The sequence below is a fragment of the Gambusia affinis genome, linkage group LG11 (assembly GCF_019740435.1).
Source record: "Gambusia affinis linkage group LG11, SWU_Gaff_1.0, whole genome shotgun sequence".
In the NCBI taxonomy this organism is placed as follows: Eukaryota; Metazoa; Chordata; class Actinopteri; order Cyprinodontiformes; family Poeciliidae; genus Gambusia; species Gambusia affinis.
In genome coordinates, this window is record NC_057878.1 from 12,819,214 (window position 1) to 12,843,994 (window position 24,781).

A 24,781-nucleotide genomic window follows, 5' to 3' on the forward strand; every position below is an offset into this window, starting at 1 on the left:
AGTCAATGCAAGACAGTGCATTACCTTTAGCACTGACATTAGCATTTCACTGTCCCCCACTAGTGGGGGCTAATAGTATTGCACCCTCTATGGCGGTGCAATAATATTAGCCTGCAATATCTTTTCCTCTTAGGTTATGGAACTGCGGTGCGCAAGGCAGTTCATTTGCATTAACCTTTTAGCTTAAATAAGCTATTAGCTATTTCTCTTACTTATATATATTAAAAATAAACCTTTTTTAAAAAATATGTAAATTTTCTATACCTATATAATTTTTTTTTTTTTTTTTTTTCAAAGCTGACACGTCAGCTGAAGCATATGTCATACACGCTGGAAAATGTCAATATCTGATTGGTTGACACATACCATCTTGTATCTATGCCTGTGACGTAAGGTGAAGAAGTTGCCAGCCAGCAGTGATGTTTGCATTTTTTAAAATCGTTGCTGTGCGAAGCTGACTGGTCAGCAGCAGGATGCGTCATAGAAGCGGGAAAAGCACCATCTCTGATTGGCTGCCACGTACTACCAAGTCGTGGAAGCTTCTGGAACTTTCTGCTTCCGAGTCTGCTTCGGTCAAGGTAAGAAGTGTTTGTGCTCTCTCCATAAAATATACTATTTCAATATTTCATTTGATTACAGTATTATTATAACTGCTTAGACTTAATGTGTTCTTTGAGAAATGTGCTCAATTTTAAAAGTTTGACTGGTGTGGAATATTTTGTTGTGGCTCTGATAGCATGTTCCGCAAGTGCATCTTACATCACTTACCAGTCGCAAGTTGCTCTCTATAACAGGTTAATGTGTGATTCGGTTCGGTTCGAGTGTAGTATGGTCTGAAGCGCAGCCCCTGCAGTCATTTCTCTGTTGATTTTTAGCGTGACTCAGCAACGGAGAACATCGCGGTTCTGGTTCTGATGGACTAAACAAACTTAGCTATTTTCTTTTAGCTTGGTGTGATGTAAATTATAATTTGAATTTAATAAAATAAGTTCATGATCTGAGATTTTATCATTATGTTTGGCCCAGGAATGACAAAATAAAATATCTAGGTTTCAATTACATTTCCACAGAGGTTATTGTACTACCGCAGTCCAGGCGAAGGGGTCCGAACGACGCGGAGCAGCCACCTCGCCAACCACAACCAGCCAATGTAATTTTTTTTTTTTAATTTAAACTTTCAAACTTTCTTTTGTGAAGGAGGCGGTAAAATTGATCTTTTGACAGTAAAGGTTGCTGACCCCTGTTCTAATTGTTTTATTTACCAAAACAATCTTTTTGTGACACAAAAAGATAATTTGTGAAAATAATTGTCTTTTTTGCTCTGTGTATTAAATGGCCTCTAATGACCCTGAGCTTTCTGAGCCCTCTGCTGACCCTCAACCTGGTGACCTCATTGAAATATTCAGACAGTTCTTTTTTGTTGTTGTTGTTTATAGTTGTAAATAGTTTTTCTTGTATGTATGTATGTATGTATGTATGTATATATTTAAAATAGTTTCATTTATACTATAGAGACTGTAATATGTCACATTAGATTATAGTTTCAAATATGTTTCCCTGTATGTGTATAGTTATAAAAGTTTTATATTTATAACAAGTGGATCATCATGGCAAAGCCATAATGTTTCACTTGTGAGAGTAAATCTGTCGGGCCTCACCTTGACACTCACGCAACAACCCTGAGTGCCACATGGCCAGACAGGACACATGTAAATTTTAAAAAATTTTATTGCAGAGGCATCAGATTCTCAAATTTATAGTTTTCTTTAAATGTTGTAATTTTAGTTCATTGTAAACTTTACCTGTAAAATCCTTGTAGAAATCTTTAACACGTGTTCAATATATATTTAAACTGTGATCTGTTGTGTGTGTGGGTTATTCAATTAAAATTTTTTCTTTGTCTCTATTATGAAGTAATACAGTTCAGTGCAGGGTTCATTAGAACTAATGAGCAAGCCGGTGCAATAGCATTAACCTATGACCTAATGATAATAAATAGGACTACAAGAACGCCATATCTGTAGTTCTAACACTAATATGATTCTGCATTATCTGCTTCTCTCAAGTTAGGGAACTGCCTAGCAAGGCAGTTTGTTAGTATTAGCCTTTTAGTTTAAATAAGCTATTACCCATTTTTCAGACTAACTAGCCATGTTTAGTATACTTAATGGAGTAAGTAAATGAGAGTAAAAATTCTAATGATACCCCACATGCTACTGAAAGTATTTATGCTTACATTAGCATATTTGCTCATTTTTTTAGCTAATACACTTACTTTATCATACTGAATGTTGCATGTCTAGCTTACTTAACATTCTTGTGATTCTCCACATGCTATTGATTACATTGGAGCTTTCTTTAGCATTGATGCAAATTTTTAGCATCAGAACGCTGGGTCCAAACCGACGGGCACACTTTGGCAGGCCCCAGTTAAATTTCTTCAGGAATTTTCTAGTTGATTTTGTTGTTGATCATCATTGATGTAAAATTGATTGGGGGAGCAGAGTAGTTCTACAACAAATAAAGTGATGTCAAACATCAGACATGTTGGCATTTTGTGGGTCGGTTTCACTTTGAATAGTGGTACACTTTTTTAAAAGCCATCTAATTGTCTAAAATGATCTAGGGATTATTAAACACGAAACTATTCACTAACATGTCATATAGTATTTTATTTCATATTGTCCTACAATATAGGTAGAACCAAGACATGCAAGACAAAAATCAAAGAATTAAGGACTCTGAAAGTGTAATATGTACTGATAATTCATTTAAACTCACAAAAAGCCAAAGCCAATTGGAAAATTGGGTGACGCTCTCTCTGTAAACAACATACTACATCTACAACATAACATGTTGACCAAAACACAACCAATACAATACCTTTTTACTAATAAATAATATGAAATAAAAAAGAATAATGTTAAAGTTCTAGAGATGTGTTTTTCTAATACCAGTAAAACTTTTGGTCCACTAAAGAATTATGATGGTGTCTTTTATTTGTTTAGCTATTTTTTTGTTTATTAGATTAAACATCTCCATATGTTTAAAAAACACATAGAGATGTTTGTGTATGAAAACAGTAACCATCCAGTAAATATTTTAGTACTTTTTTAGTTAGTTTTCTCTTTTTAATGTTTTTAATTGACTTCTGATTTAAACCTCATCAGTCAAACAAATAAACGATCAATCAATTTTAAGATTTTTGTTTGTTTCTATTTTAATTCATTTTAACAGAAGGAAACCTGCCATGTGGCAAAATTGCTGTCACATGAATACTGAGTCTCAATCATCCGCAAATAAAATCTCTTCTGCTGCTTTCTTGACAAACTTTCCAAATTAAAACTAAAGAAGATGAAAAAACAAATTTAAAAAACAACAAAAAGTCTTACCTTTATTTTCTCTGCAAAGGCAAATAAACATAGCACACCAAATTATCAGGAGGTGCATTATGCATCATATGCTCATTACAAAAACTTTCAAATAAGGTGCTGCAGGTTCATTTTACTTGTGACAAGTTAACCACTTCCTGTCTTTGACCACCTAGCACATGATTGTCAGTATAGCATGAGGTGCCAAAATTCCCCGTGTGCAAAGATAGAAAGATGAGAAAAACTTACTCATGAAAAAGTTATTTCAGCACTCCTAAGATCAGCACGGATACATACCTGCACATGATCATTCTTATGACGGACTTCAGATCACCTTTCCTCAGAAACATGCAAAAAATCATCACTGCAACAAGCAATGCTTTTACCAGAAGCTCAGCAGTGTAACCTCAAGGTTATGCAGTCTTCCGAAGACCACAAAAACAAAACAAACAACAACAAAAAAACACAATACCTTCATCTGATGGGTACTGTTCCAAACTGAGAAGATGCCTAAATCACGTCTATAGACTTGAGATTAAACCATTTACAATCTGGAGCCATTTTTTCCCTGGAGTCCAGGAAAATAAAAACTAATGTAGAGCCACAACAGTTATATTACTGTTTCATAAAAGAGATCTAACTTTTCAGAAATGTCTATTTTTGGACATTTAATGTCATTTTTCAACAACCACCATGTTATATCTATTTCTATGGATAAAAATGCAACTTAAACTAAAAGAGAATCAATACATTCTCTTCAGTAGGATGATAGAATGACAAAATGATGTATGATGTTTTCAAAACAATGACAGGGAAAAAAACAGGTCTGAGAACTGATGCTTTTTAGCTTTATTTTGTTGTGGAAACAAAACTGCTAAACTCTGTATTTGTTTCTATATCTATATTTTAAAAACAATGATTTAATGGTTGTAATTTTCAGCTAATTTTATTTAAATCTATGTAGAAAGCCTAAGGAGCCAGTTATGGCGACTGAGCTCCAGGTTACAGAACCTTGATATACTGTCATCAATAACCTGCTTAAAACTCAAATCTGAGATCAACTCCTTTCTCTCTCATGCTTCTGTGTAACATCTATGTTCTCTTCCTTAGGAATATTTTCTATAGTTTGTGCAAGAGACTTTGCATCAGGTGGCATTGATTTTATTTAATTTTTTCATAACCAATCTCATAAGTAAACTTCTGCAACTTCACTTAATCTTTATCAAGCTCAGCACCTCCTGACCTCCCAGGTGCTTTCATCAGCCATCTGAGCAAGTTGTATTTCAGTAAAATTAGGTAAGAAATGCATGATTTGCACAGATGAAAAAAATCTCACACAGACATTTCTGGACATTGGATCAATGCGTGTACTCACAGCAAAGTTTTTCCTTTTTTACACATTAAAAAACAGAATCAGTATTTTTCTCTCATGATAGATTTCAAATAACCCAGGAACACCAACAAGCATAAACTCATCCTTTTAAGAGAAATCGTCCACACAGAAACAGAGGGACTTGTTTTTGTCCAACAGCATTCATGCTTCAAATGACAACCATCACGTCATACAAGTCGTTTTATATCCCAAACCTGGGGGCACAGATCCCTTAAATGCTTGACGTTATAGAATTTTTTAAAGATGAAACTCAAACTTTTTGAAAGCCTGTTAGGATTAATGTTTATTTAAGAAGAAACAAGGACTTTATGTGGGATTGACTGACGTATGTTATGTCATTGTTTCTGACCAGACAAGTAACAGAAGAAGCGATTTTTCTTTTTCCCACTATTTTCCACACCATAAAAGCATCACCTGGTATGAATAGACTCTTTTAGACTTCATGCATGCTGTCCTCTGTGAAAGGACAGCGTGCATGAAACAAGACAAAAAGTGTTTTTTTTCTCAACAGTGCCATCTTGTGTAGACAATTAGGTGATGCTGATCGTCACCTAATAGACGATCAGCATTGTCGATTAGGTGCTTATTTATGCATGTTTTGATGCTTATTTATGCATCAAAACATGGTTATTTATGTTTTGATGAGAAAAATATTCAAGTAGAAGACATTTTTTCAGTACTTTATTGTTGACTTCTGTGGTAAAAATCAAGACTAAAATCTTATTATTTTACATATTTTTCCACACTTCATATTAAACTAGTTTTCAGTTTTCAATTTGAAAAATTCTCCTTCACAATTAATTCAAAATGTATCACTTTTTCACTTTTTCTTTCATCTCACTTTGACAAAAACGTCTCAAGCAGTTTGTAAACTCATGTCAGATGATATTTTTGTCTTAAATTGTTTTTTTCGTTTTTCTTCTCAACCTTCATTTCCCAAGTCTGTGTGTCATCAAGAGCTCTATAACATGGATCACCTGGCAAAAACATCAGAAACAACATTCGCCATTGATGAATATGTTGTACAGGAAATACGTGACAGAATGGTCTTATGGGTTTTTTGTTGATATTGCTCTTTGAATTTACATAACATTTCAGGCATTTAATAATCGTAAGTAAAAGAATTGCAAAACTTATACTTGTTTAAAATAATAAAACTTTCAGTGTCCCTGAATTATTGAGATTATAACGTGAAATGATAAGTGCACAAAAAAACTATCTTTTCCACACTTTCATGTCTACGTTAAATGTAACTGGCCTCTTTTTGAACTGTCACTTCACCAACATCCAATGCAGAAGTTGCATCCAATGCAACTTCTGCATTGGAGAAGTTGCATCCAATGCAATAGAATAACTATACTCGTTATTCTATACGAGTATAGAATAACGGGTATAGAATTACTCGTTATTCTATACTTGTGTTGATCATCTATACTTCCTCGCAAATCTGGATGTTTCTAACTTATTCTCAGTGAGAGAATAATACTCAACGTTTAAGGCGTTGATAACAGCAATTTGCTTTTTCATTCTGCTGATATGTGTCGTTCCTGGCTGGTGAACCACATTGTTGGTAGTTGATTATGGTATTAACTGCACAGTTAGAAGCTTGACAATTAGCTGCTATGTCTGCAACATTCCTAGCGAGAGCGAGAGCAGGTGATGTTGATGTTCTTCCTGGTTTACTTGAAGAACAGATGTCATTCAGAACTGAGAATTGAGTTTGCAGGCTGGGAAAAGAAGGGGCGCTCTTTGTCTTCGGGAGCTCCGGTATCATATGTGTAGATATTTCCTGCAAGAAACAAATAAATAAAAATTAAAAAAAAACTTTACTGTATATGAATATGATAAACTGCACAATTACTTCAAGGTGAAAAAAGTCAAGATGATCTTAAACTCTCAGTGGAAAAGTTTTTCTCTTCTTCTTTTTTGTCCCTCATATCACAATGCAACCAACAATAACCTGCATTTGGATGTTTCACCTAAAATCTACCAAAACAGTGGGTTGATGTGTCTTTACCGTTGAAGCCTTGATGTAAAGAAGGAAACACTTCTGCATGTGAACACACCACAGATTACACTGAGACTCTTAAGCGTGAAGTTGTTTTTCATGAGTCATGTTGAGAGTAGTTTCAAAATCCAAACAAAACTCCACTATGTAAAATAGATTCACATTACCGCTTGATTTTTATTGTTGCAAATCCATGTTTCTGTAAAAAAAAAAATAAAAAAAGTTAAAGGGGACTGAAGATGCAAATATTGAAATAGTTACAGAAGAACCACTGCTAAATTAATAGTCTTACGTTTCCAGCCATGAAAGCACACGAGGATCAACACTATCGCTGCGGCGATCAGAAATATAATGGTAACACAGATCAGGAAGACGGATAGGGAGGAGCGATCGTCATCAATACTGTCTGAGCCAACTGCATGAAAGAATAATGTTAAAATAGCTTTAATACTAAATGTGTAAAATTACATTAAGCTTCTTACCTGTATCATCATCAGGGTTTTCTACTCCTTTGTTTAGTTCTTGAGCAATAAAAGAAAACAGATACGATTCACACGTTGAACCAGATGGATGCATTTCACAGGTAAATCTTAGGAAAAAAAATACCTGAAACTGAGATGTTGATGGAATGGCTGACTATTTCATTACTGAGTCCTGAAGCACATCTGTACAGGCCGTCATCATTAATGGAAACCTGCTCAAAACTTAAATATGAGATCAGATTTTCTTTGTCATATTCCTGTGTGATTTTTATGTTCTCCATATCTGGAACGGCCTCCCAGTTCTTTAACGTGTTAGATAATTTATACCATCTGACATTGAATGACTCCCCACAGTTTTTGACGGGACACTCGACTGTCAGACTTTGTCCAGTGGAAACACGTTTTGTTTCTCCTCTTCGTACTTCGGCCGTCACATCACATGAAGAAACTGTAATTTCAAAAGAGGAATTTGATTTTAATAACACAATTTCCAAAGAACTGTCAAGTACCAAATCATGCTTATTTTGATTTTAGTGACGTGTTAGTTGCCAAACATTGCCAGACATTTTTTGATAAAACTCGACAAAACGCTACAGATTTATTACAGGGTCTTTTCTTTATGTAACTATTGTTTGTTTATTAAATTACACCAGACAATATAGTTTAAAAAACGTTTAGAGCTCATGGAAACATAAACATCCAGTAGCTATTTATATATTTTTCTTAAAAGTTGTTTTTTTATTGTTTTAATCGACTCCTGACTTAACCTGATCAGTGAAACAAATAAGTAATAAATCAACTGAAGGAAACAAACCTGCCATTTCTGTCACATAAGTGCGCAGTCTCAGTCTGCATTCGGTCCATCATTCATCATATGCTCAATACAAAAACTTTCAAATAAGCAGCTGCAGGTTCATTTTAGCTGTGTAACCACTTCCTGAACCACATTCTTTTCTACAACCATCCAGTAAGTGTTTTTCAATGTAACATCAGGGGACAAAATTTCCTGTGTGCAAAGATAGAAAGAGTAGACATATTTTTACACATGCAAAAGTTATTTCAGCATTCCCATAGGCAGCACAGATACCGTACATACCCACATTTGGTGGTTACTTATCATTATGATGAATTTCAGACATCTCTTTTTCAGAAACATGCCCAAAGTCATCACTACAACAAGCAACGCTCTCATGCTTTTACCAGAAATCCAGCAGTGCAAGTTGGTGCACAGATACCTCAAGTTTATACATTGATCTGACAACCCCTGAAAAACTCTGTTAGCTAAATAGCTTCTTTGGATGGCTACTGTTCCACTCTGAGAAGATAGTGTTCAACGACCTGGTAAAAACCAGCCTCTTGTCCGAGGCTATTTGCTTTGTCCAAAGGGATGTAGATCGGCACTAACTAATGGAGATCTGCTTAAAACTCAGATTTGACATCAGCTCCTTGCTGTCATTCTTCTGTCTGATTTCTTTGTTCTCTGTTTCAGAAACATCTTCAGTTGATTGGCCACAGAATTTATATCAGGGGATATTGATTGACTTCCAACATGACTTTTGGCCATTACACTTAGAGGGTGGATGGGTGCTTTGTCCAGGGAACACTCATTTTGTTCCTCTGTGCACTTTGGTTATCAATTCACACAAACAACCCAGGCCCACCAATATGTCCAAACGCATCACCTTAAGAGACATTAAGCAGCTGAAGAACTGAAATATGAGCTGCAGATGGACACTATTATATAAAAGCAGGCAGTCCAGTGAGCAGTAGTAGTGCCCATGAGCAAAAAACACAAGTAGAAGCAGCTAATCCATGAGAAACTTTTCTTTCCTCTCTGTTTGTCATTCTTGTCCAGCTCCTGCACTTTTTCCAGAAGCCAATGCAAGTGGGAGTTAAGATCCAAGATTCAAAGCAGAATGGGTTTTTCTTCTTTCTACTATTTCGCTCTCATAAAAACAGCACCTGGTGTAAACAGATTCCCCACTCTTTTTCATTCTCTATGCACTCTATCGTCAGTGTTATGATAAACAAACTGTATTTTTTCTCAACAGTGCCATCTTGTGTAGAAGATCAGGTGATGTGGATTGTGTGCTGATGCATATTTGTCTTTTGATAAAACAAATATACAAGTAAAAAAACTTTTTTTGCTTTATTGTCGAAATCATGGGTATAAGATAGAACTAACATCTAATTATTTTTTAGATGTTCCTAAAACTTTGTATTAAACTCTAGTTTTTTAATGTAAACACTTCTCTTTTTCATATTTTTCAAGCGGAAAGGATCCTCCAGCACCACCTAGTGTCTGCTTGTGCATGTCCCTGTGGGTGACCTGACCAAAACGTCAACAATAATCGCAAGTCCAAAAGACATAAGACAGATTACAGACAATAAAATATTTAAAGGTCCATGATTGATCATTTGGATTTCCAGATTCCAGACTTTTTCTACAGGAATATGCTTGCCACTTGTCAGCTGTTGGTCAGTGAAGCTGAAATTAGTGAAGGTTTATATATGTTATTTCAAATCTAGGGTTGATGAGTTAAGATTCGATGATCAGTGCGCTAATCAAGTCGAATAAAGGCTGTCAGTGACCCAATCCCTGCTGAAAAAGGGAAGACATCAAATCACAATCAAAAACTTCCAGTCACCTATAATTTCATAGATTTGTTAAAATCGAAAACATTTTGGGAAAGGTGTTATGGAGAAAATAGGAAACAAAAAGTTTGAGGATTAATTCAAGTGTGTATTTCAATACTAATGACAGGAAATGTTTGATTTCCTTTTGAAATGCAGAAAGATGATAACAGAAACGGAAGATTGTTTACTTAAGTCTCTGACTTCCTTCTGTGCAGCAACAAAACAAATATATAAATATGCATTCACTTTAAAAGACATGTGAGAAAGGTGAATGTAAAATTGTTAATATGTCGAACAAAAGCAACACTCACTCAAATGGAGATGAGAGAGAGAGCCAGAAGGGAAACTTAGCCACCAGCATCACTTTCTGATTCAGCAACAGAAGGATAAACTGTAACTGATGAATGATGATTAGCTTGACTGTCAAGCTGAGAACTGTGTCTTCATGAATCACGTCTGGACTGGCTATCCTCACTATTTTTAGTCTGAAATGTGAGATCAACCCCTTTTTCAGTGAAACTGCAGAAGTACAAACTTGCTAGTAAAGTCATACTTTTAAAAGGTAGTTCGGTTTTTCCATTAGGCTCAATATGCTCTTACCCAGAACTGATAATAATCTACAGGGGCTTCATTTCACCACTTCTGTACCACATCCTGACCTCCCACAGCATCCTGTTCAGGTGTTTCAGCACATCAAAGCAACAGAATGGCCCCTTTTTAATGTGTCTATTTTAAAAATTAAAACAAGATATTTGGAAGAACTTATTCAAACTTTGTCCCTAATGTGAAGGTGCACACTTTATGCCACAATAACACCTGAAAAATACAATACACTTGAAATGACCACTTTCTGGCTTCTTATCTTTCAGAATATGAGTGTATATCAAGTATATATATCAAGTATATATCAAGTAATAAATGAAGAAAACCAGAGCACTTACATTTTAGTCAAAGTGCTTGTTTATTCGAAGTTTGTTGCTAAATGTTAGTGCTATTTTCTTCCTGTCCTTCTATTCAAACCTGTAAAAAGTGAAAGTTTAAATTCAATTTGTGTATGAGAAACTCGACTGAGTTTCTGAACAGCAACATCTAGTGTTGAAAATTGATACTGTACAGCCTTGTTCATGCGTTCGAATGAGTTTCGTTTTTCAGATTAAAAGTACCTTAGGAAAATAAAACTTTTTAGTAGGTATAAGTGGAAAATCTTCATAATTAAGAGAAATAACATAAACTAATTACATCTGCGTGTAATTAATGTATGTGACACGTATTTGTGTTTCAGTTATTAATAAAATTCCTGAAATAAAATAACTTTGCAACAATATTCTACTTTATTTGAATGGTCTGTGTATTATGTAGACAGATGTTCAAGATCTGCAAACGTTTCTTAAGGTTCTGCATTTGGGTGACTGTTCTTCTCTCAAGTTACAAATCAGTTAAACCCAGCAATGATGCTGCAATTTGAGATTTTCTTTTTGTTTTATGCCAGTCAGAGTTTCTGCTGGAAAGCAATTGTACAATAATGTAAAAAAAAAATAAAATACCCACACAAAAGCTCTTGAGTTGTTTCCTTCTGGACGTGTTGATTCTTTAATATCAATAAAATTTCTTCTGAAATTTTTGGTCATGTAAACAAGCAAAAAAAAGTCGTTCTGCCCCTCCATAAATTAGTCACTTCACTATGAATGCTAAAAATAATAATAATTAGAGCAACTCACACACTGGCAGCTGCCGGAGTGCTGCAGTGAAAACAGGCTCTCTATCACTTTGAGCATTGTTGCAAATGACGAAAAAAAAGGAAGACCCTAATAGACAATGCACATGAAATATGTCTTCATTTTAAAAAAAATATCTATGAAAAAAGTTGTTTGACTCACTGGGGATACAGCAGATATAAAATCATGCACACCATACTGACAGGAACTCTAATACCGACCTTTCAAGTTTTAACAAACAAAACTGATGGGTTTCTCTCTGTTATCTCAAATATTTAGACCAGAGCAAGATATTAATAAATTGGCCATTCTTTTTTTCTCAGTTCACAAACAACACCATAAGTTAATTTGTAAAGTGGCACGACACGGCATATTCAAGAACGATATCTTAGGATTTAAAATAGAAACCAGCATAAGAAGTGGATTATGTCATTGGTCTCAGTTGGTTTAAGGCTTCCTCTGTCAGACAGCTCGTGTCACATCAGAGTAGTTCCTTAGACAGAGGAAGAACATCCTTTTTCTCAACTAGCTTTTACCACATCTTAATTGCAAACTCTTCTATTATATGATAAATGGTGGATTTGTACTATGAAGATGTTGTTTACAAATGCGGGAATGTTTTATGGAACAATTTTGAAATTTTGAGATGTGTAATTGCAGAGGCTATTTTTCAAAAGTATTTAATCAGTAACTAAGACATGAAACAGAGAGAGTGGAGTTACAACCTTAAGTAAAAGAAAGGAATCTTCTGAATCAATAAAGCTCATCTCTGCTGCTAATTATAAATATTTGGAGGATGTTATTATGCACTGTTCCATCTGGTTTGATGTGCCGTAGCTCAAAGTGGTTCATGATTAGCTCTAATTCACTGAAAGACTATTGTTTGAAGCATAAAGCCAGCCCAGTCAGTACTTTTACAATTAATAATATTTTCTCAATTTGTCAAAATATTAACCCCCAAACTTTGCATGGCAACGTTTTAATAAGAGTGGGTGGGACTCCTGGTTTCTATAAAATTGTCCAGTTTACTCAAAACAAAATTAAATTGGCTTACAAGTGGATCAGGTAGAATTAAAACATTACACCAAACACTGATGTTTTTCTCGGATGCATACATATAAAAAAAAACAAACATTTACCGACAAAGATGAAACCTAATTTTCCTATCAGTACAATATTTTCCATAACACATTTTACTGTGTAGTGCATATTAAGTACATTGTTCCTGTTGGCCATAAAGGTCAACTTTTCATTTGGACAAAGATACAATTTATGATATAAACTTAGACTTTCCACTGCACATGTAAAACGCTGCTAACTTCCTCATGTTATTTTTGCACAATCATGCAAATAAGATTATTCAGTTGCAAGCTCAATGTTTGCAGGAAAGGTCAGTTCATTGCACAAGCATGCCATTTTTTGGCTGTTTGCGATATCTTTGCAGATGGTTTCAGATGTAATGGCAGTGACCACTGTAAGTGGAGGGTTAGGAGGTTAATACTTGGTTCTACAGTTTGTAAGACTTTGTGCTATTTAGCAGCTTCACATGGGTTGAGCTCTGAAGCTTACAGAAGTTCAGAAGACTAAGGTTTGAGACACTGGGTCTGCGTGAAGACCCATCCACAAAAATAATATGAGCAAATGCACAGGACACTTTATGTAAAAGGGTCAACATTTTATTTATGTGACAAACTTTAGCAATGGACGCATGCATGAAGTGGGTATTGAGCCATAAAAATAACAAATTAGCAAAGAGAAATTCCCACAAATAGAGTTTTGAATTGTCATCTGTACCTCCCTCTCTGTCATCTCTCTCTCTCTCTCTTCCTTTCTCTCTGCTCCCCCTAGCTGCTGTGGCCTGAGCACTCTGATGCAGCCACCGAATGTTTAGTTGGAGCAGAGGCTGCTGCGGTATCAGGTTGTTCTCCAACAACCAGGAACTCTCTGATAATCATCATGGGAAACTGCACCTCAGGGTAGGTCCTCTCCTTGATATACACTCATATTCTGAAAGATAAGAAGCCAGAAAGTGGTAATTGCACTCTAACACATTGGTATTTTCACCCGTACTGCTGTATCTCTGGAAAATATATTTAAACATGGGTATTTGGGCATATGTTAAATGATTTTCACTGTAGGTCATTCAGCCACTGTACAACATGACAGTGAGACAAACATCAGCTGTAATTTGGGTGCATTTACATTTGTGTTGCTCAAAATATTTGTTACTGAGCAACATCAACTTTTGGCAAATTAATAAATAAAAAAAGAAAGACCTCTTTTATTTTAAAAAGTTACATATTACGGCTATGGACGCATCTTTTCACCGAAATGTAGAGTTTTCCGCTCTGACAGTTGTGACAAAGCTTTATCAAGGAAATAGCGGTCATGTACAAAAATAGATCTGGTTTCAGTCAGCATGCCAATAAGAAACTTGCTAAATGTATTTGTGCTTCTTGTTACAGCATTATCTGGGGTGTTTTACCCAGAATCATATTGGATTTTATAATTTAAAGTTTGAACTGTTAGTGACACGTAGAGTTGCTTTTAAACAGAAGCAAGTTTTTTTTCTGGTGAAAAAAAGGCTTCCTGTTGCAGCACACGTTCTCTGTGTGGAGCTGTCAAGGAAGCCGGCGGTAAAGTGTCACCTCTGACGAGTGCAGATATTAATCTATTACATTTTTACAAAGCATGTAAATGACAGCCTTTTATGAACTTCTGTTTTCTATCGGACAAATATAGCCCCTTCGATTCGCTTTTCACGCATTACGGCAAAAACACTTCAATGCAGTTGTTGTCGCCAGTGATGGCGCAAAAAGATATTTGATTTAGGAGATTATTACATTTTTACGTAGCACCAGGTTGGTTTGGAAACCGTTGTAAGTAAAATTATCACCTAAAACACTGATTTCCAGTATTCATTTATATTTGTCTCATAAAGAAACCCCTTCATCTGAAACATTTACGTTAAAGGAAGAATAAATCTGCAAAAAAGGCAAATGTTCAACAGTCTGATCATGTCATTTTGTTTTTATTCTCAGGCAAAAGAAGAAGAAAAAAGGTAAATGTGGAGAAAACTTCCTTCTAGCACTGAACAATATGGTACATTCAACATGCTGATATTTTTTTTTCTTTCAGGGAATTCTACTGATGGGAACACTGACGGAAGCAACGAGAATAAGGTACACATGCTCATCTCAATTTTCATTTGACCATTAATATGCAAAGTTCTCAGCCCTGCCTCAGAGTAGATAGATGTGTCTCTGGTTTTATGACAGAACAGTCAACGGAATAAATTTGCATACCACCTGAGGATTAGTGAGGCCTCTGTTGTGTAAGCAACCCTGGAGCATTTTAGGAAGTCTTCAACACGAACCACATTCATTCAAAACACTTGGGCCATTGTGCTGTATAACAAGGCCATGTTATTTTCTTTCTCTGTGTGCTGTTTTCTCACAGCCCAATGACGATGTAACGTACGCCTCCATCAACCACCCCACTGGCCAGGGATTGAGACCCGAAAAGGCTACCAATGAATACGAAGATGACAATGACTGTGACTACGCTACGGTGAAAATCCCAGAAGAAGTTCAAGTAGATGCTCATTCCGAGTCATCCAAAGAGGAATGCACAGATGATTATGTGCTCATGGGCTGAAGAGAAATTTGAAGATGAGCTCATTTGGACAAAAGTTTGTTTGCGGTATGGAGGAGCTCAGGAGCTCATGAACTATGAGAGTTTACAAATGAATCAAGATCGTATCTTGATTAACAAAGACAAACTGTGGAAAAACTGCAAACCGCTAGTGGTTGGGATTTTTAACCCCTGGATGGTACTTTTCTTCTATGGTGGACCAGAACAAGAAGACGAAAGGCATGCAGTTTCTTATACAGATTACATCTGAAGATATTTCAGTTGCATTTGGCTGTCTCTAAAGATATCTGCAAGGAAATGTCTGGAGTGAGGGTAGACCACACTGCCTTACAACTTGCTCCGCCCAACCAGTCAGTCCTACAACTTGGCTAAAACCCACATTAAGTGACTTTAAAATTTAACAACAGCATAGCGGAAAATTTGAGGGGCTTTCCAACCATGTAAACGGCCAATGCCTAGTTCTTTCCCTGTCTTCTCTTAGCTATTGCTATCTGAATGAATGACATTTGAAAGCCTCGACAAATGAATGTTATTGTGAGTTTAAAATTAGGTTTTGTTCTAGGAAAAATAGATCAGCACAATTCTTCCGGAAATGAATCCAAGCTTTCCTCAAAGTGTGGCTTTATGTAACTAATGCTGACTTTGAGTTGATTGAGAATCTCACTACCACTACATGTGGAGCTGCAAAAGTCTATTAGTGTTTGCATGTTTCATTAGAGTGTGCCTGTTATGCTCAAATGGTTGAATCGCTGTTAGCTTTTGCTACTGTAAAAAAAAGAACTGGCTCATGGTTTTCCTACCACACAAAAACAAAACGCGTAAACAACATGCAGATTTTTAAAGCATAACAAGTGCATATTTGTTTTGCTTTCCGGGTGTCTGCTGTCAATCTATAAATATTCTGCCGCAGATGGAGGCTTGATCTTATCTCTCTTTTTCTGTTCATGCTGAAGAAATAGAGCGCCCATGCTCTGCTCCACTTTTAACCAACGTTTCACCACCCATAAAAACTCCACGTTGAGCCACCAACCTTCGCACACCGATGATATTAATAAGGCCCAATTTTACTCTTTAAGTTAGCTTCCAGGTTAACGTAATTAAAAGTAGAAGTGAATAAAGTTAACACATGAATGTATCTTAATTTATCATCTTTTTACCGTTGCATGCTCCTGAGAACTTCTATACATTTCCTTAATGTTCTACTAACAGCTAAATATGTATTTGCATATACGTATTAGTTTGTTTTTTTTAATCTGTGTGCATCTTGTGTGGTGCATGCATCTTTATTTATGTTTGTGTATGAAATGAATTTAGCTAACTTTCTTCTGGTTTTACTTCTTTTTTGGTTTATTCTTTATATTTTCTATTAATTAAATGTTTTCAGAGTAAGAGGCTTGGTCAAATTATTTTATACAAATTAGTATTGACATTTAGAATTGTCTTCAGGAAGTACATTTATTTAGGTAATTCAGATAAAAAAGAACAAGAAAAAAACTGAAGATTGTACATGGATATGTGTTATATCTGGTGTCCTGGTGTGTTTGGTGGCCAATTAGGCATAGTGATACCATGGTCATTACACTAGGTTTTGTCACATTTGTTGACCTTTTAATTCTCTAGATAATAAAGTAAATCTAGATAATGTACATCCTGGACTGGTTTTTGTGTGGTACCACTCAACGTGATGTCCATGAGATTATGTCCAAGATTTTGAGTGAATTGCTTTATAATCTTCTCAAGGCTGCAAATGTTTCTGTTGCTCATTGATATTTTCTCACTATGCTTTTCCTTCCACTTAACCTTCTATTAATATCTTGTTTACATAACTCTGTGAACAGTTGGTATTTCAGTAGTGACCATTTGTGGCTTTGATGTCAGTCAGTGTGGGATAGCTGTGAAGTCAATGGTCTTCCCCGTGATTCTGCAGCTCTTTTTACTTCACCGCATTAAGAGTGCTGTTCTGAAATCTACCAGTAGAGGGAAGTGCAGCCCCTTTTTCACCAGAAATTTTCATAGGATTCAAACTCAGTTTTTTCACGACATTTATTGTAAGTAACTAAATGAATTTCCCAGGTTATCAAAATCAAACGCGGGCTGCACAGTGGCGCAGATGGTAGAGCTGTTGTCTTGCAGCAAGAAGGTTCGATTCCCGGCCTGGGGTCTTTCTGCATGGAGTTTGCATGTTCCCCCTGTGCATGGTGGGTTCTCTCCGGGTTCTCCGGCTTCCGCCCACAGTCCAAAAACATGACTGTCAGATTAATTGGTCTCTCTAAAGCCTCCTTAGGTGTGAGTGTGTGTGTGAATGGTTGTGTGTCCTGTCTGTCTCTGTGTTGCCCTGCGACAGACTGGCGACCTGTGCAGGGTGAGCCCCGCCTCTCGCCCGTAAGGTAGGTGGAGATTGGAACCAGCAACCCTCCTGGCCCCGTTAGGGACAAAGGGTGAACAGAAATGGATCAAAAGTCTCACATCTTATTAATAAATAACTTAAATTCTCAATTTTTCTTTTCTTTTTTTTTTTAAACAATTGCACTTTTAAAAAGGAAATTTCTTAACTTTTATATTCACCAAGTAAACAAGAAATCTAAACCAAGACTTCCAAAAAATTAGAAAGAAAAAAATATTATAGTGAATAAAATACAGTGTCCAGTTATTATTAAAGAAAAAATATTTATGGTGAAGAGAAGCTTTGACACCCTGATTCGAAGAATTAGAACTGATGACTTAGTTTTAGTCTTAGGAAGGAGGAAATGGAGGACAATGTTTGACCTTACATTATCTTACATTCATTTGAGCTTCTGCTCAGAGCAAACCGTCTTAGATACGGACCGTACTGCCTTCTGCCTTAAGACAGACATAAGGCTCGTTTTCTCTGATGTGATCGGGGCTTACACTTCTGCTCACACTTTGTCAGAGAGGGCTGATCAAAAGCTGACAATAGGGGTGTCATGTCCTATTATAGGCATAAGCATCAACTGCTGCCTCGCTTCCCTTTGTTAGCAAGAGGCTACAAGAGTTGTTTTTTCTCAAACTACAGATTTGAAAAACTCAAATATGTCATTGGTTTAATCAAAGATTAATCTTAGTTTTGAGCTCACATTAAAGGTTAATAGATAACAAATTTGAAAATGTTTGAAAAGCTGGGCGGGTTAGTTTATGTGTCAAAGGTTAGGCTGACAGGTTAGGGTTGACAAAGTGGTCTCATTTTGACAAATTAAATCTAAATTATCTTGGCACAGCTCTTTATAGCTAATAAAACACAGCTTGGTCCTTAAAGCCATTCAAAGTACTGAATCAGACTATTATTGATTATTTTAAATAAAGGAAGAAAAGGAGTCCATCTTTAATGACTCTCTAATGAGTCTTTTGCAGCAAAGTCCCATGGTAACTGCAGGCGGATTTATACAAAAAAAAGGCTACCAAAACAATTTAGAAAGTCTGAAATAGATCATTACTATGTCAAATTAGTATAATTGTTCTAATGGCTAAACATTTTGTATGAAGTGGCAGAAAAGCAGTGTCTTGATCTTGATAAGGCTACAGCTTTATACCAAAGTCACACCTCTGCCCCTATTTAAATGTTATTTTGATGCGAATCATGAAATGACTGACAAAATGAAAAAATAGCTTAATTTGGTTCTTCTCTCTACAGGATGTAAAAGTCATTTTGACAGATTAAATACCAAACCACAGCTCACTGTACAGAATAAAGAACAACTAACATCTGCTTGTTTGGGATTTGTGTTTTACACCCTTTGACTCTTTTGTCTGTATTTACATCCACAAATAGTTATTTTTACACACAAATTAGTAGACTTAATATATTCTGATATACAGACAGAATTATATATGAATACATATAATTCATAGTTGATATAGTATTGTACACACGTAAACCAAGGCAAATGTGTCTCCAAAATACACTATCACTGCTAGTTGATAAATAATTATTTTTATTTTTACATAATTACATCCAACATCCAAAGTCGTTAGTAGTCTCCATCCGGCTCGCACAGCCATTCTTTCCAGCTCCTCGGTTCATCACCTCTGTAGTAATTATTAAAGTTCTCCATGATACCTACTCACAGAGAACAGTGGGCAGCATAAGTGGTGAATGGGAGTCTGTGTTTCTTCTTCTTCTTCTTCTTCTTACTATTTTACCATTTCTCAGTTTCACAGCCCTCGCTTTTTCACAAAGTCCCATGATGTGCATTTCTGTGTGCGACCGTGTTGCATCAACAGGAATTTTATGCACACATCAGTTGTATATTGAGTTCACACGTTGAACGTAGCTAGCATAAGGCTCCACTTCCTCCACATCCTCTGTCTGCTTCAAAAGGAAATAAAAACAATATATATATATATATATATATATATATATATATATATATATACATATATATATATATATATATATATATATATATATATATATATATATATATATATAAAGGGCAGAACAAACACATTAACGGTAACACTGATTAGTGGAAATAAAGCACCTACCGGAGGTGATTTGGATGATGTGTCTGTCTGTTGACATTGTCTGAAAAAAATCACAACAGCATGTAAAAAACCAAAAACATTAGGCAGAAACGTTGATTTCATTTAAGCTAAAAAGAAATCATTACCTCAATAATATTACTTTCTTTAGTGCATAGATGAAAAAACCTGCCACGAGAATGAAGATTATCCCAAAAATAGGGATAAAGTACAAAATTGGATGCCCTGCAGTGAGAAATGAAACATGAGTTAACGTCAGAAAAACTTCCTAGTGATGTGGATCAACTACTCGCTGTTTCATATGTAACATATTTCAAATGTGTACGAAGATAACCATCTTTAGTTTAGAAACAGTCCAGCTTTCTATGCAGTGTACCATAATCTTTGAGTAAGACAAGTTGCCACGGATTGATTGGACAAGTCATGACCATCACTAATTAAAGTCGCCATATGTACCACACTAATAGGATGCTGCTTTCAAAAGTGCAACTCAAATGTTGCAGCAATCTTCCAATTATATTTTTTAATCTCTTGCACCTCTCTGTCTGTACTGATGAAGATTAACTGATCAGAGGGACCAGGGGAACAACAATTCAACCTCTTTGCCTATTAATTCAACTAATATCTATTTGACCTCTCACAGATTTTGTTTCTTGCAATGAAGTTGAAAGTAAAATCTATGCCATAAAATACAGCAGTGCATCGTGAGCAACTCGGATAAAAGTGACATGACTTGACCTTTCAATTTCGACCCTCAAATTATATTATTTTAAAAGCTCGTATTGCATAATGTTTTAAACAGAAATTAAATACCACTAGTATAAAGAATATGGAAAGTAGGTCAATTAAGCATAGAATAAATAAATAACAAACTTAAGCTTAAAAAAAGTCTTTTCCAGCCTAAAGAAGCCTGACCTCTGAATCTGGGTATGAACGTCTTCTCCTGCTCCCAAAACTGGTGCCAGACGATGCAGGTCAAATTTTCTTGATCAATGTCTTCAGGGATCTCCAGCTGACTCTCTACTGTTACAAATCCATCTGGGTCATTCTGCTGTGTCACAGAGTGATTTCCTATGACACTCCAGCTGATGTTGGCAGCAGGAATCCCTCTTTCAGCTCTGCACACGGCCACAATCTTGTTGCCCCTTCGCTCTAACCAGGTAGACACAGCAGGAGGAGCTGAACCAACAAAGACAAGTAGGCATTAATATTGTACCTCCATAACATATTAAAAGGTTAACCACATTACAAAAATACAAAAGTACTGTACTTTAATAATTAAAAATACATTAAATAGTATCAAGTTATCCAAAGTGACAGTAATGCTGTGTTTGAAAATTATATCTGGCATATATGAGACCTTGAGATACCAGCAAAAACTGTGTATGATGAGATAGTAATGACACTGATATAGTGTTATTAGTATGAATTCCTATATCCAAAACACACTTTTACGAAGTTAATTAAGTTCTTACCTGTGACACCCACTGTAATCCTATAATCTTCATTTCCTCCAGTGTAAGTTGATTCACAACTGTAAGCTCCAACATCACTGGCTGAAAAGTTTGGGATGTGCAGGAATGACTGATCATTTGAGATTTGTATGGATTTTCCATCATTGCAGGAGTTAATGTTTTGACCCTCGTTGCTAAAGGAGATCTTGCAGGTTTTGTGTTTTAGTTCAATGTTCCAGATAACAAATATCGACTTATTCTGAGTCCTGTTGCTGCAGATGAGTCTAGCATCGCTCCCAAGATTGAACACTTCCTTTCTGTTAACTGCAAAAAATAATAACTCAAGTTAGTTTCTGTGCAGCAACTAAATGTTTTCTTTTTCTTTTTTTAATTAAATGTTTAGTTTTATTTTCTATTTGTCAGTTGTTTATTTCCCAAAATATTTTACAGAATGCAGATGAGCAGAGAAAATCATTTATAAAAATCAATTTACCATAAACTTTCAGAGGTGAAGTAGTTGTGTTCACAATGATATTTGGGTTAGTAGTTCCTGAGAGAGATGAAGATAGATGTTAGGGGAACGCTTGGTAACACAGAGGGTTTTTAGGTCAGTATTAGTGATTAGTTCTGAAATGTTCAGGCAGAAAATGAACAGAAAAAAAATTGTTGGTTAATTCATTGGATCACATTTTCAGCTTGTAAAAACATAGCAAACATTAGAAGTGGTGAGATAAAGGATTGTATCGGAAATGCAACTCCTTTAAAGAACCAGAATCAAGTTAACAAACAACACTGTAAAAACAGACATCCGTGTTATTTTAATCAGTTGTGGTTAGGATTGGAATCTGCACTTTAGAAAACGTTTGTGGCATTACTACAAACCAAAGTAAACGCAATGGAAAAGTCAGAGTTCACTACACACACATCTGCTGCGCAGTCATAAAGGCTCTAATGTTTGTTTATTTCTGACAGCAAAACAGTGGAGTACACGGTGGGGTGGTAAAACCACAACGTAGAGACCCCCTCAAGGGAGAGACGCTGCATCACTGTGTCATCTGAGGACTCAGTTTCCACTGCAGAATCAACAGGCAGCATGCCGCTTGCTCATTCAGAAAACACGGGCAAACATTTTCCTACTTCTGCTATGGAACTATTTGTTTTTTCTCTTGTCAGCTTTTTGTCCCACGACCATGGATGTTTACTTTCCAAAGGTTGTTTAGACTGTGACTCATTTACAAAACAAATCTCTGCATTATTCTTTCAAAAAAGAAAAGAGTTAGTACGTTGGCAGTAGAACAGTCTTGTGGCAACATGGAGTACTGAGCAAAGAAATTAGTCATAAAGTCAGTTACAAACAGGCGTTCTGTGGATTAAACTCTATTTTTGTGTTAAATGAAACACAACAAATATGGTTTAAAAAGATAATCACAACTAAACAAGATAATTTTAAATCAAACCTTGAGCTATGGCCCTTGATGCGGTGAAGAAGATCAAGATATAAATCCACATCATGTCTGATCTCTGATTTCTTTTTTTAGCAAACGTTGTTGCAGTAAAAGTGTCAATTCTTCAAACCATTGCATCAAGCCAAGATCCTGTGCTAGCTCTCGTGCTATTGCACTTTCCTTCGAACTTTGCTCTGAGGTTCGACAGAAGACGCTCCACTACTTCATCCACACAAACCAAGAATCCCTCACAAGCCTCAGGAAAATGAGGGTTATATATAAGATGTGTGACTAAGCTAATCCCTCCCCTCTTCTTCTTCTTCTTCCCCCTCTCCAAAACTGCTTTCCACTCAAACATCTGCCTTTTTTCTCCCACACAGAATGACGTCTGAGAAGTTAAGACACCAGTTTCCTTTCTCGTTAGTCACATGATCGTGTTTTTTCAAAGGAGATTGTCAAACATATGGAGGCAGGCAAAAACAAGTTAAAGTTATTATTTTATTTTGTATTAAGGTTCCAAAAATATTTACATGCTTTTTAAAATTTTCTTTTGTTTGTTAAAATAAGAAAATTATTGATAGGAACTAAATGTAAAACAGATTAACAGAGTTCAGTGCAATAGATAATTATTTGCAAAAATAAACACATTCAAGTGGCAAAAATATGAGAATGTTGAAGATTATAAGACAAATCTGAATCATACCTGAGAGGGGATGTTTTTGTTGAGTTAGACAGCAATCTGATACGTGGAACACAATATATTTATTAAAAAAGGTAAATCATTTAAAAGTTTGACTTTTAAAGTCAAACACACATTTATGTCTAAGGGTTCAATCACAGATGATTAGGAGCTTTGAAATATGGAGGTCAGTCCTAAAACTGTCTCTAAATATGTTCAACTTCACTAATTTAGACCAATACAACTGGTTTAATATTTAGATACGGTACTTAAAGATTGTCATTACCCCAAGAATAGTGGGGGGGAAAAACAGTTATCTTCAAAAATAAAATAAAATAAAATAAAATGAGGGTCAAAAACAGCTGAAAGGACTCACCTTATCAACTTATATAAATGAGAGCTAAGAACTGATGTTTTCTCTATAGAAGAAAGTTAATTCACTCAAAATATAATATACCAGCTGGATCTTGACGATTTTTATGGAAATGGATGTGAATTTATTGATAGAAATAATAATAATAATAATAATAATAATAATAATAATAATAATAATAATAATAATAATAATAATAATAATAATAATAATAATAAAACAACTAAACCTTCAGTTTTACTATTTTAACTATGTCCCACCAATTTTAAAATATTAGTGGTTGTGTTAGGCTTTGGGCTTGATTGGCCTTCACTCTGTTAGAACAGATGTTTGAATTTCACTAGCAAATTGTGTGTGATGTTGTCTCCTCTCCCACCTGTGAACTTAAGCTCATCAGACACAAAGGATTTTTTTTTCTGGCCAGAACAGTTTCCAGTTTTCATAGAAGTCCGATCTTTCGACCTTTGAATCTTTTCCTTAATACTAAGTGTTACAGCCCTGGACCTTATAGGTTTGGGTTGCAGGTGTCTTGTTGTCTGTCTTTGTGCTCTTCCCCTTTACAGATGCTGCTGATTTGTTCATTTGGAGCACAGAGCATTTAACCTGGCCATCTCCTCCTTCTGGGTCACCTTTGGCATCCACTCTGCAGCTTGATGCTTGTGGTGTTTTGTTGCAGGGCCTCAGCTCCTCTCCTTTTGCACATTTGAGTTTCTTTGTTTTTGCACTTCAATACTTCCATATGCACTCACACACCACATCTAAGCATTTGCATTACACCACTGATACTGACATTCCCAATCCATTGTTGTTTTTGTTAATATATATTCCTTTTTATGTACTTTAACCACTGCATGGTCTCCTGTCTTTGTTATAACCTTGAGCCAATCAAAACACTATGACTAGAAATTTAAATAAACTGTATTCAGATTATCTGACAAGGATAAGACAGAAAATGAAGTGATTACAATAGCATCTTCATTTATGCATCAAAGAATCGGTCCGTGACCTTCATCTGATTAAACGTAAAAGAAGTTGGGTTCAAGTACATGTGGTTGTAAAAAGGAATCTAT

The 24,781-nt window shown here is 35.6% G+C and overlaps 3 protein-coding genes and 1 long non-coding RNA gene across 6 annotated transcripts; 2 read left to right on the forward strand and 2 right to left on the reverse strand.

Moving 5' to 3' along the window:
* Positions 1-32: 32 nt before the first annotated feature.
* Positions 33-1,858, forward strand: LOC122839421. Its single transcript, XR_006372042.1, has 2 exons — positions 33-578; positions 1,071-1,858. It is a non-coding gene; the product is annotated as an uncharacterized LOC122839421 (long non-coding RNA).
* A 3,092-nt stretch (positions 1,859-4,950) lies between these two features.
* Positions 4,951-7,733, reverse strand: LOC122839422. Its single transcript, XM_044130967.1, has 5 exons — positions 7,379-7,733; positions 7,255-7,293; positions 7,065-7,187; positions 6,940-6,971; positions 4,951-6,553 (listed from the first exon to the last, which is right to left on the reverse strand). Exons 1-5 carry the CDS (start codon positions 7,533-7,535, stop codon positions 6,251-6,253), a joined length of 654 nt encoding a protein of 217 aa, XP_043986902.1. The 5' UTR covers positions 7,536-7,733; the 3' UTR covers positions 4,951-6,250.
* Positions 7,734-13,392: 5,659 nt separating this feature from the next.
* On the forward strand, positions 13,393-16,906 carry si:ch211-214p13.7. Its single transcript, XM_044130968.1, has 4 exons — positions 13,393-13,582; positions 14,648-14,667; positions 14,745-14,788; positions 15,066-16,906. Exons 1-4 carry the CDS (start codon positions 13,563-13,565, stop codon positions 15,261-15,263), a joined length of 282 nt encoding a protein of 93 aa, XP_043986903.1. The 5' UTR covers positions 13,393-13,562; the 3' UTR covers positions 15,264-16,906.
* A 2,487-nt stretch (positions 16,907-19,393) lies between these two features.
* si:ch211-214p13.9 (cell surface glycoprotein CD200 receptor 1) lies at positions 19,394-22,949 on the reverse strand. Of its 3 annotated transcripts, none has more exons than XM_044130970.1 (7): positions 22,672-22,949; positions 21,708-21,764; positions 21,236-21,538; positions 20,676-20,939; positions 19,889-19,985; positions 19,764-19,803; positions 19,394-19,584 (listed from the first exon to the last, which is right to left on the reverse strand). In XM_044130970.1, the coding sequence occupies exons 1-7, from the start codon at positions 22,724-22,726 to the stop codon at positions 19,516-19,518; spliced, it is 885 nt and encodes a 294-aa protein (XP_043986905.1). In that variant the 5' UTR covers positions 22,727-22,949; the 3' UTR covers positions 19,394-19,515. The 3 variants fall into 3 exon arrangements, with proteins under 3 accessions (XP_043986905.1, XP_043986904.1, XP_043986906.1); XM_044130969.1 differs by having other exon boundaries at positions 19,394-19,587; XM_044130971.1 differs by lacking the exon at positions 21,708-21,764 and having other exon boundaries at positions 19,394-19,587.
* Between the last annotated feature and the right edge of the window lie 1,832 nt (positions 22,950-24,781).